Genomic DNA, 17,187 nt, shown 5'->3' with positions numbered 1-17,187 from the left:
ATGGCTTTTCCTTACGTGAACTTGCTGAATATTTAGCACTTTTGTCGGCGAAATGTGCTAGGTACATAAATTACAAGCGGTCCAGTGAGCTCTTCGCTCTTAGAAACTAGTTAAAATTATTTTTATTTATTGAAACTTTAACCAACATTCAGAATTACTTGCACTAGTACATGATTTGTCATTTCTTCATTCATACCATAAACTATTTAAGTCTGTAAATATTTGCAATTATACACACGTACATATGTAAGTAACTACTCAACTTCCGTTCTGATAAGCTATTCTTGCAATCGAATTAATTACTGCCATATTTTTGCTTTCAGACGCACGCGCAAACGAAAAAGTATGAAAATCAGAAATCTTTTAATTAATTTCACGCACCGAAGCGTAAAAACTGCCAGTAATTCCAGGCCCCACACCTTCCAATACCCAATCCGCCAACCGCCCCTTCGCTTTCGTCACACGCTTCTACACCTGTAAGGCGGCAATTGAAGGCGAAACAACAATTGAATTGACTGCATAGTTGTGTTTTTGTAAAATGGCAACACTAGTGACAACAACAACTGGTGCATCACACGATTATTGTGTCAGGGTTGCCAACGCAACAGCGCGATTTTGCGCAATTATCCACCAGGCGACGTAACGCCCGCAGGGATGACAGTACACACAGAGCACAGAAGCAGACACAGTAGTTTAACAGCGGGCGAAGTACCTAGTAACATCACGCCTGGATTCCAGGCAGCCTTCTCTTTTTGGGGCGCTGGCAATAGCAACGGCACTTAATTACTTTAAATGCATTGTGCGAATGATATTTTTTAACAATTCGATGATGACTGCATTTATCACGACGCTGGAATTGCGAAATATTCACTCATACAAACGTCACACCCAGATGGCACTTTCGTATGTGTGCATGGGTGTGGTGCTCTTGCGGACTCGGCTGGATGTTGCCGCAGAATCACGTGTGTAAGTTGGCGCCAGTATCAGGTAGCGCAGACCACATATTGCCAAAGTAATGATTACATATGAGGCAGACGCCGTGTGCCAAGTGGCGGCAGCATCAAGTGGTTGCAATCTGTCACTCGCCGCCGCAAATGACTGGCAATGTGCCAAGCGTGTAGATGAGCAGAGAAAGTAATATCTACTCCATTTCATTGCGGTTTTTCACATTATATTTTAAGATCTGGTAACATTGGTGTTCGAAGCCCATACTGTAGTTGGTGAAGTGGTTTTATTCTTTACTTTCAGCTGCTTCAGACATTCAGACAAAATATATAATTTAAGCTTAGCAGGTCTTCAAGTAATCGGAATTTTAAGCATTCCCAAAATCCGCGTTTTCGATCAGACTTATAGACTACACAGAGTCACTGATGGATTTTAATCTTAATGTTGCAGTTATATATTTCAAAGTGCAGTGGATGTGTTGAATTAGCCAGGTCACCCATTTTTGGCAGAGAATGCCGTTATTCTGTATATATATATTAGGATTAGGCGAAAGCCTATACCGGTTTCATCCCATGTTACCGACTTGTTTAACCGAATATAAAGGATTTATTTAGACACGTAGTTTTCTTCTTTACTGGCGTAGACAACGCTTACGCAGTTATGGTTATAGAGTTAATAACAGCGCTTCACTCGTTTCTTCTTTTCGCTAATTGACGACAATTCGAGATACAAGGTCCAGCCGGAAACCTTCAAAGCTGGAGTGTTTTCTTCCATCCGGAAGCATGACCTAGCCAGTGCAGCCGCTCTCTTTTGATTTGCTGAACTATGTCAACATCGCCGTACATATATCTCGTACAGCACATCGTTCTATCAAATGCAGTACTCGCCGTTGCCAATGCGCAAAGGACCATAAATCTTCCGCATAAATCTTTTCGCTCGAACAACCCTAAGGCCGACTCATCAGATGATATCGTTGTCCATGTCGAAATTATCTACGACTTCAAAGTCGCATTAGATGGCAGGAGATAGTTTGTCTTGTCCTCGTACACAACTAGACCCTTCCTTATTCAGGCTGGAGAAAGCAAAACTAACGGCACGGTTGTTACGGCCATCGACGTAGGCCAGCAGCTGTACACTCTTACGTATATATGTATAAGATTGTACGTTCTCTATTTAGCTCTTCAGCTCTTATTATCTTCTCCAGAAATAGGTTAAAGCAATCACACCGTATGGAGTCCCTTTGTTTGAAACCTCGCATGGTATCGAACGGCTCGGAGAGGGACTTTCACACACTACGCTCGATTAGACCGTATATACGACATTAATTAGGCTTATCTCACGGTAATTTTCGCAGATTGTGCGGCCCCCTTTTTGTGGATTAGGCAGAGAACACTTAAATTCCAATCGTTGGGCATGATTTTATCCGACCACATCTTGCGAAGAAGCTGATGCATGCACTTTGTCAGTTTTTAGCCACCGTATTTTAATATCTCGACCGATAATCCATGTAGTCTTTGGAACAACAATTTTTTTTTTTTTTTTAATAAAAATTTTAACTACATTTAGGGACATGTTTGCTTCATTTACAAAAAAAGCTTATGTTTTTCGTGAATATTTAGCTTCTAAATGGAAAATTTTAAGTCTCCAACAATAATCTGCTAGCATTACTACTGCGTTTCATTTCCCTGAAAGTGCTACCCTTGCCTTGTTCGTCAGTCACAGCACCCAAATTTACCACAAAGATTTGCAGTCTATCTTATGTATTTAAAGGAAAGTATTACACCACAAAGCTTCATATGACATTATAAGTTCATTTGTTAATTCTTTGTAATTTTCCCATTTATAGTTTTCTACAAAATTTTGGAAACCGTTCACAAAACATTTCATGTTAGTTTTTCCTGATCATTCAGTTTTTATTTAAAGCCTTTGTTATTAATCAGTTGCCATTTCGTGGATCGTATACGAATATTCCTTGTTTAATTTTTGCTCTCTAAGCTTGGAGAATTGGTCTTTCAGATATACAAATCTACTGCCATCGATTTGGAGGCTTTACCGCAGACAGTTCGACAATATGTGGGATGGAACTAATAATCGAAGACAAGATGCGGCGTAGTGTGTTTGGAATTGGTTGTAAGCCTTTTCTCTGAGTCAAACAAAAATAACAATAACTTACATGATCCTTTGTTTCGGTCCAAATCATAGGTGCAGTAAATGGCTACATCTTAATTGTTAAAATTAATTATGATTTCTCAATGGAAATCCAAAACCAAACTAAATAACAATCTTCAACAACATCTCACAACGCGAGGCAATGCACTCACCAAAAGTTTCCTTCAATAATTTGATTGTTTCGCCGGCTGTATAGCATTTAGAACCAAGGTCGTCGATACAACATATTAAAATTCAGACACGAAAAAGTCATTATACGAGTACATAAATTCTTTGTGATAGAGAAATAGTGACTTTTTGAGGATGAACCCTTAAAATGAAATTGAACAATGGCTTGTGGATTATCATTACTCCAAATTCGACAATTTTGTTTATTAACACACCCATTCCAACAAAAATGAGCTTCATCGCTGCACAAAATATTCTTGTGGAAATCGGGATCGGTGGTCGTCTCTTTTTTGCTCATTAACGTTCGTTTGACTTTTACTCTGGATTTTATTAAACCTAGATCCTTCCGCTAAGTCTTCCACAATGGGCACAGCTCCCATTGCTGCTCCCGCTCGCGGTTAATCTCATTCGGTTCTTCTTCAATAATCTGCTACGGCGTCTCTAAGAAAGCGCATTACCCTCTACAGTAAACGTGGTGCGAAAACGATTCATGGTTGCTCAAATTACTCACTCTGCCAGGCGGTTACGTCGACCGATTATTGGACGCAGCGCAAACGTTGTGCGGATGTTAGTATGTTTATTACGAAATGACAAACTAAACTAAGTATAAATCAAGTAACAGCTGTCAAAAAGACCAACCATATCTCTATTGTATATTTTATATAATTAATTCCGGATTTGATCCTTGCAAATTACAAGAGTATAAAAGTTCGGTTAAAGCCTAACGCTTCCTTACTTATTATAAATAAATAAATATGTCCATATTTATTTGTTTTAGAAATACATTATTTTTATATCAACGCTGCAAAACCTTTGATCCTCTTTCTTTGTTAATTTCTAAGCAAATTTCTTTCATCTTTGCTCGCAGCAGTTTGCCGTTAGAATTTCGTGCAATCGTATCCACGAAAAAGACTCCATAATTGAGCTGTTTGTACTTCACCACCAGTTTCTCTGTCAAAAAACTCGTAATATCCGACTCGGTAAGTGTACTACCAGGCTTTATCACTACAGCAGCGCCAGCTAAGTCCCCCTCTTTGTCGTCGTAGACTCCAAACACACAAGCATCTAGAACATCTGGCAAGGAAACTATAGTCTCTTCTATCTCATGTGGAGAGTAGTGAAAGCCCATATATTTTAAAATATCCTTGCTGCGATCAACTAAATGTAGAAACCCCTCATCGTCCATGTAGCCGATATCACCGGTGTTGATCCAACCATCAGCATCCATAATATCAGCGGTTGCTTCTGGATTATTATAATAACCCATCCAACTTGTAGGCGTATACACCCAAATTTCGCCCTTTTTATTGGGACCCATTAATTTCTGAACATCATCAGGCACTCGTTCTTTTATCTTCAGCTGCGCACCACCCCATAAACGGCCCACAGTGTCGACTTTGTAATCGCTATAATTCAATGAAATGCCACCAATCTCTGAAGTTCCGTATGAGTTCACCAACACTCCGTGTGTCAATTTGGCTCTTATATTTGTCTGAACAGAAGATAGAGCATGACAACCTCCCATCACAATGACACGCACGCTGGACATTGCCTCCGCAGTGTAACCCGGCAACTGTGCCAGATCTCCGAATTGATTGGGCGAGCCGGTTAAATTCGTTACTTTGTACTTCGTGATAATTTCCAGAAGATATTCGGGCGTGTATGGTTTTGTAGTGATGATACGTGTGCCGCCACACAGCACATTCGCGACTATCAACAAAATGCCGGTTCCCCAGTCCGGTGATGAAAACGAAAATAGAACTGATGAACCATCGGTATGGCTAAAAGGGAAAGTGCTTGATTTGTAGTGGCAAAACGATTTAAATTTTGAGTTTCATTTTAAAAACGTAATATATGATTTTCTCCATAAAATTACTACGTCCGGCCTGAGACCTCCGCGTCTCGTACCTGAGACCTCCTATATTTACAGTACCTAAACTCTCAATTTTACTTCTCTTAAACACTTAAATTTCGTAGATTATGTATAAGAAAAATTCCGCTAGATGAAATGGAATTAATTTGAAGCTGAACATCGTTGGGATTAACACTCTCCCGAAAAAAAACTTTGGTTCTGTCCAAAGCCTAAACGAATCTTATTAGACTAGTCCTCAAAGCTAGACCAACATTCTTACACAAACTAAATTTTTATACGCCTCTTCTTCTTCTTACCCAATTTCAGACAATAATTTACAATTTGACCTGCAAACAGCCTTCGGTTTCCCTGTCGTACCTGATGATGGTATGATGGCCATGGTTTGATTGGCTCCGTATTTGAGCGGAGCAGCTCTATAAGAAAATAGTAAATGAAATTCTCTTCTATATATAAGTAAAAATAAAAGTTTTCTCACTGATATAATTCTGCCAGTGGCACTGGTTGCAATATATCTTGAATCCGTGGCACGCCTTCCAAATGATTGCACAAAGTGTAAATGGGCGCATTCAACATTTTGGTAGCACTTTGTATCTTTTGGAACGCCTCACCATCACAGAAAATGATCTTTGGTTTCGTCAGAGCAAATAACAGTCGAATATCATCTGAAAATCACACGATAATGAAAAGTTCTCTCATATACATACATACATATGTACAGTATGTGGAACATACCTTCTTCATGTATCGGATGCAAGGTATTATAAGGTGTACCATTAATCCAACAACCGACAAGTACCGGCATTAGCAACGTCGTATTCTGACCGACAATACCTACAACATCGTCACAACCTAGTCCAAGTTCCTTCAGATATGACGCCACACTTATGGCATACGAACAAGCAGTGCCGTAGGTGAGCTCGGTTCCCTCTGAATCGGAGATCTGGCAAACGGCATTCCGTGGCTTGCTCCGAAGCATATACAAGGCAATGGCGCCAATGGATTTGTTTGGGTTAAAAAGCTGCTCCACACTTTCACTCTTCCATATACGGGTTTCACTATCGTAACTAGTTTTGAAATTCATACTGAATAACTGTAATTTTTGTTTCACCTCTTTTCTCGACCAAGTCCGTTCATTGAAAGTCTCATTAGTGCACTGTTTATACATTGTTTATTTCGGCACGCTTGGTGGCGATCAGTCAAGCGTGATAAGCTTTTATTTAGATACGCTTGCGCTATCAATGACTAAAAGTGGGGAATTTTTCTCCACATACATGATATGATATCTAAGATATTAATATTGATATATTTCGATCGATCAAAGCCAGTGGGTTATTTCCCGTGTTCGTTTGTATCGCCTTTTAAATTTATATGCTTTTCTGCTGAGTAAATGGGATTACATTTAAAGGGTGATCCAAGCTGAGGTACTTTTTTCCGTAGCTATTTTCGACAGATTACGTGTGAGTTGTGTTAAGCGATCATATTATTTTGGACAGTGTTTGGCATTTCATCACTTACACCTAAACAACGTTAAGGATTCATTCAACTTTATTACGAAAACTCACATTCTGTAAAGAATACGAGTATGTTCTACGCGCTTAGCTCAACGTAGGGTCAAAATAATTGTCCTACTGGCCGTACTATTCCCCAGACCATCGCCCATCTTGAGAGCCAGGATTCATTTTTGGATAATATTCGAGCGAACAGACCACGTCTAGCACGCAGTGAAGAAAATATAGCAGTCGTAGCAGAGAGTGTAAGCGAAGACCGTAGAGAGTCAATTCGGATTTGACTGAAGCTCGTGATACGATTTTCGGCGACATTTGGCTCCAACAAGGCGGCGCCACTTCCGACATAAGGCATCAGTCAATGAATTTATTGAGAGAACATCTCGATGAGCAGATAATTTCACGTTTTTGACCGGTCGATTGGCCACCAAGATCGTGTGTTATCACACCGTTGAACTTTTTTCTGTAGGAATATGTAAAACCTAACGTCTATGCAGACAACTTCGATTCAGACCTACGAGCATAACACCACGCGCGTCCTTCGCCATTTACCAATCGAAATGCTCGAACGAGTCATGGAAAGTTGCACTCTTAGACGTAGCCCCGGCCAACATTTGAAAGAAATAATCTTCAAAACAAAAAATGCCAAGGAATGTTTTGTCCAATGATAATAAAAATTTGAAGTTTCTGTGTCTTTTCTTTGAAAAAGTATGGAACCTCGAAATGGATCACCTTTTACAAAAACGCATTAACTCATTTACAAATGTTGATTGAAGAATTCAATTATTACTTCCCAGAGAATACCAAAGGAGCTAAAGTTGATCAAATGATTCGTAGCCCCTTTAGCATGGATTATCGAATTGTTACTGAAGAAATACAGGAAGAAATTATTGAATTACAAAATTACATAAACGGAACATTTCTACAGGCTGCTGAACGGCAGCGAAAATGTAATATCAGGAGATGGCTAACTCGATTCCACAATCGATGACGATAGAATAGAAGTTCCATTGCCCAACCTTGATGAGGTTCAAATAGCACTTACCCGCCGATGGATTACTGTTCGGATGAAAACATGTCCGACAATTGGGACCTAAGTGTGCTCTTCCCAATGCACAAAAAGAGGAACTTCTCAAAATGCGCCAATTTCCTCTCAATCTGAACCTCCTTAATATCGCCTATAAGGTCTTATCGAGTGTAGTGTGTGAAAGACTGAAGCCCACCGTCAACAAACTGATTGGGCTTTATCAGTGTAGCTATGACTTGGAAAAGACCCTTGAAAGGAGAATCGACACACACAACCTCTTCGTTGATTTTAAAGCCGCCTTCGACAGCACGAAAAAGAGCTTGGTATCCCCGCAAAACTAATACTAAATTGAGCAGCACCAAAAACTCCGTCAGGATCGGGAAGCATCTCTCCAAACGAGTTTTCAGACAAGCCGACTCCCTATCGTGCGACTTCTTCAATCTGCTGCTGGAGAAAATTATTCGAGCTGTAGAACTTAATCGAGCAGGTACAATCTTTTATAAGAATATACAGCTGCTGACGTATGCAGATGATATTGATATCATCGGCCTCAACACCCGCGCCGTTAGTTCAGCTTTCTCCAGACTGGACAAGGAAGCAGCGCAAATGGGTCTGGCAGTGAACCAGGGCAAGACGAAATATCTCCTGTGATCAAACAAACAGTCGTCGCCCTCGCGACTTGGCACTCACGTCACTGTTGACAGCCATAACGCGGGATCTACGCCAGCAATGAAGAAGAAGACGATAATTATAGTTTGGATCTTGGAATTTACACTCTGCTAATCCTTTGTTTTCAAGTAAATATCGAAACCTCTTTAAACTGTTTATTCGATGCAAAACAGAAGTATTTGTCAAACTTTTCCTTCAAAAATATCACTGAATATAATTCCATGCAGAGCAAATCGCACATTTCTTCGTCCATGATAAATAAGCCATTCCAGTTGATGGCTGAGTTAATAAACAATTTCTTCCCGCATTTTCACAGCCGCGCAGCATTCATTTTCTACTTAGTTACTGTCAACAGACACATATAAATTCATTGCCCATAATTTGTCAACTTCCCCACCGAGCTTTGCGTTTCATTTCATCCCTCATTAACTATTTTATTACCAGTAATCGTATGCGGAATGATTACGTTAAACACATACGCAAGAGCGTCAATGCAAACAAAGCACACAAACAAACCAGCAGAAGGATGCGAGTAAGCTTCCGATTAGAAAGCTCAAAAAAAGTGGAGAATTCGAAATCAAATGCACCAAATTGCTACCAAATAACGCAAACAACCCATAATTTTGTGTGCACACCACTTTTCGTACATCCGATTAACGAGCAACCTATACACATACATATCTGTGTTTGCGTGTGTGTGCATACCAATACATTAAAGCGTTCACCCCGCCCCCCGTCCAGGACCGGCGGCAAAACAAATTTATTTGTTCACATATTTGCACAATAGTTTTCGTTCTTGTTCTCAGGTCTTCGTTTCGCTTTCGCAAGTTCTCAGCTTTCCTTCAACGTCTTTTTGCTACTCTTCGTTCTTTTATGTTTTTGCTGCACCGTTATAGCACGGCGTATTGTATTACATTGGCAAGCGGCATTAAGATAAATCAGAGATTATCAGCAAATCCACTATGATTACCACATCATGTACACATACTAAAAGGAGTCGCTTACATAAGCACACATACATGCACACATTCGTACTTTCATTTGTTTGCCTGCATGTGTGGCCTTTATGTGATGTATAGAATTCAATGTATGGACATTCTTTCATTCATTCTTTTACACTCGTTGAGCAAATGACGGGAAGCTGCCATTATTACCCAACTTACCAACGCAGCTGCGCCTTAGCGCCGACTTAGCTGTCTTAACGGTCTTAGCACTGTAGGCTTTGCGTTAACCGCGCTCTACTTATGTGTGTATGTATGTGTATAGGTGTTCGTCTTTTTTTGTTTGCTTGGTATGTCAACAGTTATCCTTGTTAATGGCGATGAAATATGACCAAGTCATAGGCCATGTGTTGCTTATATGACCCATAAAATTGCCGGTCGATTTTTTTAACCAAATGACACGTGAACCAAAAGTGTATTAGGACTTAGTGTTCATATCGAGGTTTCAATATTTCACGTAAGTCTCGGATAGATATAAACCATGTTTTCATATCACACAAAGTAAGTTAAGCCGTCATTAGCATTCTACCATACATTGACTTAGGTGATCTAATCTCAAATCATGAAGAGATCAAATTGGCAACCGCTGTAGCTGTTGAGAACAACAAAGCGGTAGGGGCCGATGGATTTCTGGCTGAGCCATTCAAATACGACGACGAAGAACTGACAAGGTACATGCATCTGCTTCTTTGTAGAATACGGTCGGACGAAAGTATGCACTATGATTGGAACTTTAAGTGTGCTCTGTCCAATCTACAAAAAGAGGGACCTCACAATCTGCGGTAATTACCATGGTATACTCGTAAGCCTCAGGTCGAGTGGAAACAGACTGAAGCCCAGTGCCTACCATCTGATTGGATCTTATTGGTGTGGCTTTACACCTGGAAAATCTACTATCGAACAGATTTTCACCATCGCCAAATGTTTGAAAAGACATGTGAGAGCAAGATCGACACATAAGACCTTTTCGTCGATTTTAAAGCCGCCTTCAACAGCACGAAAAGGAGCTGCCTTATGCCGCAATGTCTTAACTTGGTATTCCCGCAAAGCTAATACGGCTGCGTAAGCTGACTTTGAGCAACAACAAAAGTTCCGTCAGGATCGGGAAGGACCTCTCTGAGCCGTGCGATACCAAGGAAGGTTTCAGAAAAGAAAGACTCTCTATCGTGCGACTTCTTCAATCTATTGCTGGAGAAAATAATTCGAGCTGCAGAACTAAACAGAGCAGGTACCATCTTCTATAATAGTGTACAGCTGCCAACATACGCCGATGATATTGAGATCATTGGCCTTAACGAAGCGAAGCGTTTGAGTATGGTTATGAACGAGGATAAAACGAAACAAACAGTCAACGCATTCCTGACTTGGTTCACACGTCACTGTTGACAGTAACAGTAACTTTGAAGTCGTACATAATTTCGTCTATCTTGGAATCAACAACAATATTAGCCTTGAAATCCAACACAGGATCCCCTTTCCACTGCTACTTCAGATTAAGTAGATAATAAAAAGTAAAGTCCTTTCTTGACCAACAAAGACCAACCTCTAAAAGTCCCTCATTATTCCCGTCCTGTTATATGTTGCGGAGACGTGGACAATGACTATCGCACTTGGACTACTTTATGCAGTCCCCTGTAAAGCAATAAAAATAAAACTTCTGTATCCGATTTTATAAGTCGGCAAAGTGTCTAGTAGTTAAATTTTCCTTAGGCGTTTAATTTCCACCAGCGCGTTGGAATATCTGAAAGTATGAGATCCAAAGTCTTTAAGCCATGTTCACGCACGCGCGGGACAATCAAGAGAGAAGTTTTGAGATGTTTCCACTTCGTTTTCTTCCAAACAGCTTCTGCAGCTGGCATCCGGTAAGATTCTCAACCTCAAAGAGTGGACGCCGATAGTCAAATGGCCTGTTAAAGCACACAGAACTAGTTGGAGCCTTATTGAGTGTAAAGAGCTCACTGGATCTCTTACAAACGATCTAGGGTCAAATGGATCTTGCGACAACGCATGATTCGATGATAACTGGACATTACAAAACTACAAAAATTACACCACTATGAAAAGTGTATACATATGTAGTTTCTTTAATTTGTAAGTAACTTACATAAGCTCTATATATGGAAATATGGTAAATAGGAGTTCTGAAATGCTACGTGGTTCATGATGATGGTAATTATGACCTTAAAATCAATCAGTCACAACGGTTCTTCCCTTGGAACAGCGAACAGATCTCCTAAATGCACAATCTGAACATAGCTTTCCTCGAAATATCGTTTACCTGTAGTCATAACTTATTTGTATCTTCACTGTGTAACCTAGTTAGGGTATTACAAAAATAGTATTCTGCTGGCGTCGAGGTTTCTCGTTTATTAAATTTCGAAGGAGGTACTCGAAAGTGATCACTAGAAAGTGGGGCTTTGAATGTAATTCGTTAATAACCACATTTATTGGAGGAACCACGAGAAAGAATGTGGTCTACATAATTTATGTGTTGGCTCGACTTTGAGTACACTACAGTGGCCTGACAGCATTAAACTTGCATATGAGGAAAGATGTTACTTTAAGTTTCGAAACATAACAACATTCACATTTCTCAAAGTTTCATGATGAATTAATAAACTGAATATATCAATTTGTTGGTATTACGCAAATTACAAAAGAAATATAAAAAGCAGCAAAATCACACAGAAGGTTAATTGATGCCTAACACCCGAGAACTCGAAGATGTCTGCCAGCTATAGTTAAAAACTTCACTGCTCTTTATGACGCTCAAATTTGGAAATCTCTTAATCAGATAATCTAATCACCAAGGAGTATAAACTGGAAAGAATGTTAAGAAGATTGATCATTTTGTCGTAATCAACATAGCGACTGATCTCCTCGATGGATGACTAAATAAATACCTCATCAAAAAAATATGGGTGCTTTAGAAAATATTTAAAAAGCTTCAAAAACTAGAACAGTGTGATCTTTGTAACTCTAAAAGATAGTTGCTAATGAAGACAACTTACGGCAAGTATTAGAGATGAATGCGGTAAAAACCCAACTCCAAAGCAATACTATAAAGTGGAAGGGAGATATAAGATATATCAAAAAAATTTGTGTTTGCAATAGATGGCTTAATCTCACATTTTATAAGAGTTAAAAAGATACGATCCTAAAAAATCTTCTCAGAGAGTTCTGTTAGACTAGCTAATGAAAAACAAAAAACTTTTTAGAATTCTTTAAATAAGATCCACACAAATGCATGGGTTTCACACGTGCTGCTTATGAGCATCTCTCCTACAACTGAACACTTAATTTAAACCTGTAGTGTAAACCATTTGACTGTCTCAAGGCAACAATCAACCAGATAGTCCCAGCTTTGGTCAAAACGAGAGGAATTGTGTTCCATCAGGACAACGCCAGACCTCACGTTCTGAAAGCTTGGTTGGGAGGCGGTTATTTATCCACCTACTAAACAGAACCGGATCATGATCATGTAATGATAAGGAAAATCATTTATGCAAAAATAATGGAATTATTTTGGACAGAACTTAGTCTTATTGTAGTATGGTACATAAGCGCATTCGACGACTTTTACGATGAGTGAAATTATTCAACAATGAACTTAAATTAAATTTTGTGTGCGGAATCAAATTTCTGGTGACGAAGCGTTCAGAATGTTGGAAAAAGCCTTGGGTAATTGTTATCTCACGATAACGAGTGCATTTGATTGGTACAAATTATTCAAAGAGGGTCAAGAACGCGTTGACGACGAACCACGTCCAGGACGGCCATCAACATCAACTGCTAATCAAGGCGTCAATAAAATAAAGAAATTAGTGCTTTAGAATCGACGTTTAACAGTTAGAAATCTTACTGGCATCGTTGGAATGTCGGAAGAATCAGTGAAAAATGTTTTGAAAGTGCATTTAGTTCTAAAAACAGTGAAAACACGATTGGTAGCAATATCAATCAAGGTTTTCGTAAAATAGCATCGCGTTAACGTCTGTGAAACAATGCTTTCCCACTACCAGGATATCATGAAACGTATTATTACTGGCGATGAGTCTTCGATCTATGCTTACGACCCGGAAACAGAAGATCAATCGGCCGAATATCGTGGCAAAGGTGAGCCGATGCCTAGAAAACCACGTGAAAGTATGTCAAAAATCAAAGCTGTGTTGACCGGTTTCTTCGATTATCGAAGTATGATGCACTTCGAAATCCTTCCGACCAGCCAAGCTGTCAACAAGGGATACTATTTAAATGTTAAGCGTTACTTGTGCAAAGCTATTGAAGCCATTAAATGTGAAACGCTGCGCGCATGGAAGGATATTCCGAGAATTAACATTAACAACTATTTCGGGGATTGGAAAAAACGTTGGAACATATGTATTGAGGCCTTGGGGGGGGGCTACTTTAATGTAAAGGACATAGATTTTGAAGAAAAAAATGAAGAGAAGAAAGCAGAGAATGAAAGTTTTCGCACAAATAACTTTACAATAAAAATTTACATTCGTCGGTCTCTCTTCTTCTTCTTTGCTAAGAGATTATGACAACCGACATTTATGCTTACTGTGTCAACGATATGTACATATACACCTTTTTGGATTGGCGTGCTACTTTACACATGCATTTGTATTTGTTTTAGCTCAAATCCACAAAAATTAGTTCCGCCAACAACATCATGAGCAAATAATTGAAACCAAAAGCACAAAGAGCAGCAAACAAACAAGACGAGAAAAAAGTTTGCGGAGCCTGTAAGTAGCTTAGGTTATAGCCACTGAGCTTATGGCCTAATGGCGGGCATCCATCATCACCAGCTGAAACTATTATTTGGGCAACACGCAATGAATGCTAATACATATGGACACTAAAAGTAATGCTATCAGCTACAAATAAATAAGCGTGTGTTGGAGGTATGAGTAAGTGCAGACGATCAAATGCCGTTATAGTTGTGAGAAAAAAAGCAGGAAAAAGCTTATAATCTCCGTTGGAAATAGAGTTTGGTTTCGGCATTTAATTAAAATCAACTTTCGAAGAAACTACTGTTGTTGTTGTTGTTACTTTAAGCCCGCACAAACACGTTTTACCGGTAACCTTAAAGCTGAAAGAAATTGAGATGTGAAAATTATTTCCGCTCGTGTCAATGCATTTCTACAAAGTTGCCTGTCATGCGCAGCGCCATACAAAATATTTTACGAATCACAAATTTCTACAACTGGGTTAGTATAAGTACGTGTGTGTTTTGGTGTACGTGTGTGAGTGTATGTTGGAAATTAATCGCACTTCTGCATGCATCTGAAATTTGACAAAGTTTTTATGCCGCAAACCACTCGAACTGCCAGTATTTACTTCATTTACACACACTCGACTCGGCGCTCTTAGCTCTCGCTCCCGTTTCTCCGATCTTTTTGTGCACGCGCTTATGCTTATAATTTAGTCCTTTCAACTTTCATTTAGCTAGCATATAGCTGGCGCTGCTTCCTCCTTTTTATCTGCCACACTGAAATAATAATTCCGCATGCCAGTAAAATTAATTGAAACTGCAACTAAATGCCTCTCCTCCTCTGCTACTAAGCACTCTCTTTCGCCCGTACCGTTACCAATTCTCAAGCGCTTGTGTTTGTGGGCATTTAAAGCTGCATCCGTGATGCACTCGGGCATGCAGAATATGCCTCTGTCAAGTGCACAACGGCTGAGCAAGCAACGGAACGAGTATAGAAATTTCATCCTGCACACACACACTCGCACACGCATGCATAAGTCCTCCTTGGAGCACGGCGCTCCCCCAAAGCGGTGCCACTGCTGATGTGCTGCACACACACACACATATAAGTATATCGGCTTGTGTTAGTGTGTGTTGTATTATGAACTTTTATTATGCACAGCAAATATAAATATGCGTGTGTGTATGTGTGTGAGCGTGTCTTTTTATTTTGTGTACGCAAGCATATCAAAAAGGTACGCAAACTCGTGCTTTGCTGTCGCACGCGGCCCCCTCTGCGCCTACGTCCTGAAACGTGCTTCAGGGAATTAATGCCGAAATGTCCTTGTGCATTTTTCTATACACTTAAATAATAGCAGTGGCAAGTGTGGCTGCCCAACTGGGAATTTTTTACTATAAATACGAGCAGCAGCTTCTTCTTCCTGTTTACCGCATTTTGTGATGATACAAATTTTTTATTTTTAAACGAATTGTGGCTATCCAAAATACGAAATGAAAGCAAGTCCTTCTCTAAACATATTTACCGAACAGAAAAGGCTGCTTCTTTTCCAGGCAATATTTGTTAATAACTCTTCAAATCCTTTGCCGCTGAAGGCCTTGCCTGCATTCTTAAGGAACAGCTATTTTTAATACCTTCCATCTTTAATTTTTGAAGTCAGCATAACTCTCTATCTATTCGTAAAAATAGTTTTTCTAATTGCGTTTGCTTGTAAAAGAACGATCCCGCGAGAAGAGGAGGGAAGAGAGATCTATTTTCAAGAAAATGAAAAGAAAGAGGCAGAAAGACATTAGTGCAAAGAGCTTGAGATGCCGCCGCTCGATCTAAATGAGGTGGCTCAAGAACAGTAAGGACAAACTAGCCATTGTATAGTATTACTGGTTGACCTGTTTAGAGTCGACGTAAAAGAGCTTAAAATACGCATATTCCAGCTCCTAAGCATGATTTGGTTCGATAAAAACATGTCTAATGATTAGAATGTATACTCTGCTCTATCCACAAGACGACAGATCCCGCAGTGTGGGCTAATAATCGCAGGATATTAATATTGCATAGAAAAATTCAAAAAATAAATCGACAACCAATCGTCGATTTCAAAGCCTGTTTCGAAGATACTGACTGGAGCTGCCTATTCGACGTCATGTCTAAATTTGGTATCAGACGAATTTTTAGAATTAGGTTAAGATCAAACATCAGGTCCGTCAAAATCTTAACAAACCTCTCCGAGCCGTTCGATACCAGATGAAATTCAGGTCTTCTTCAATATACTCTCAATACAGGAAAACGTGGTACGCGCTGCTAATCTGAACCGCTGTGGCACTGTCAACTCTAAAAATACAATACTAATGTTGACATCATAGACCCCAACAACAGACCCATCAGAGTAGCATTTTCCATAGCAAGACAAAGTACTTGAAGGCTACACAGAGTCTTAGGAACTGCGTAACTGTTGGCAGCTACCAATATTTAGAAGAGTGGAGGTATTTGTCTACCTCAGAACCAGCATAAATACCACCAACAATCCAAGCCCGAAGATCAAGAGCAGAATTGAAGACAACAAGTGCTTCTTTGGGATCGGTAAGCAATTGAGATTCTGATCCCTTTCTCGACGAATAAAAATTACGCTCATAAGTCTCTCATCATTCCGGTTGCGCAGAAAAATGTACGTTGATGAACAGTGAGTAGAAAGCACTTTAAACATTCGTGACAACTGTTCTCCGCAAGGTCTTTGAACAATCCAACAAATGCTTTGGTTAGACCATGTCGTTTGCATGGAAGATGCTGCTCCAGCGAAAAACTCTTTCAAAAGCAAAAGCGACCACACATCCAATGGTAGGACTAAGTGCAAGAGTATCTGTCAGATGTACACCTAGCGTGACTTTACAAAGGATAGAGGCAACTGGCAAAGTTTTATGTTCTCGGCCAGGACCAATCTAGGGTTGAGGTGCCAAAAACGAAGAAGAAAAGAAAATGATTATTTTGAATAAAATAAATCCAATTGGGCTGAAAATGTTGGTATCGTTTTACATAAAAACACAGTATTTCGACAGAATTCAATCCGAGTATTTAAAATAATAAGCAAAGAGATGGAAGAACCAATAACCTTCTAGATATCATT

At 39.6% G+C, this 17,187-nt stretch overlaps 1 protein-coding gene across 1 annotated transcript; it reads right to left on the bottom strand.

The window, feature by feature from the left end:
• Positions 1 to 3,453: 3,453 nt before the first annotated feature.
• On the bottom strand, positions 3,454 to 6,483 carry LOC105223045 (uncharacterized). Its single transcript, XM_011200643.4, has 4 exons — positions 5,888 to 6,483; positions 5,631 to 5,817; positions 5,452 to 5,568; positions 3,454 to 5,063 (listed from the first exon to the last, which is right to left on the bottom strand). Exons 1-4 carry the CDS (start codon positions 6,318 to 6,320, stop codon positions 4,079 to 4,081), a joined length of 1,722 nt encoding a protein of 573 aa, XP_011198945.2. The 5' UTR covers positions 6,321 to 6,483; the 3' UTR covers positions 3,454 to 4,078.
• Positions 6,484 to 17,187: the final 10,704 nt, after the last annotated feature.

Source organism: Bactrocera dorsalis, chromosome 3, assembly GCF_023373825.1.
Source record: "Bactrocera dorsalis isolate Fly_Bdor chromosome 3, ASM2337382v1, whole genome shotgun sequence".
Taxonomy (NCBI): domain Eukaryota; kingdom Metazoa; phylum Arthropoda; class Insecta; order Diptera; family Tephritidae; genus Bactrocera; species Bactrocera dorsalis.
This window is presented reverse-complemented; position numbering and strand designations above follow the sequence as displayed.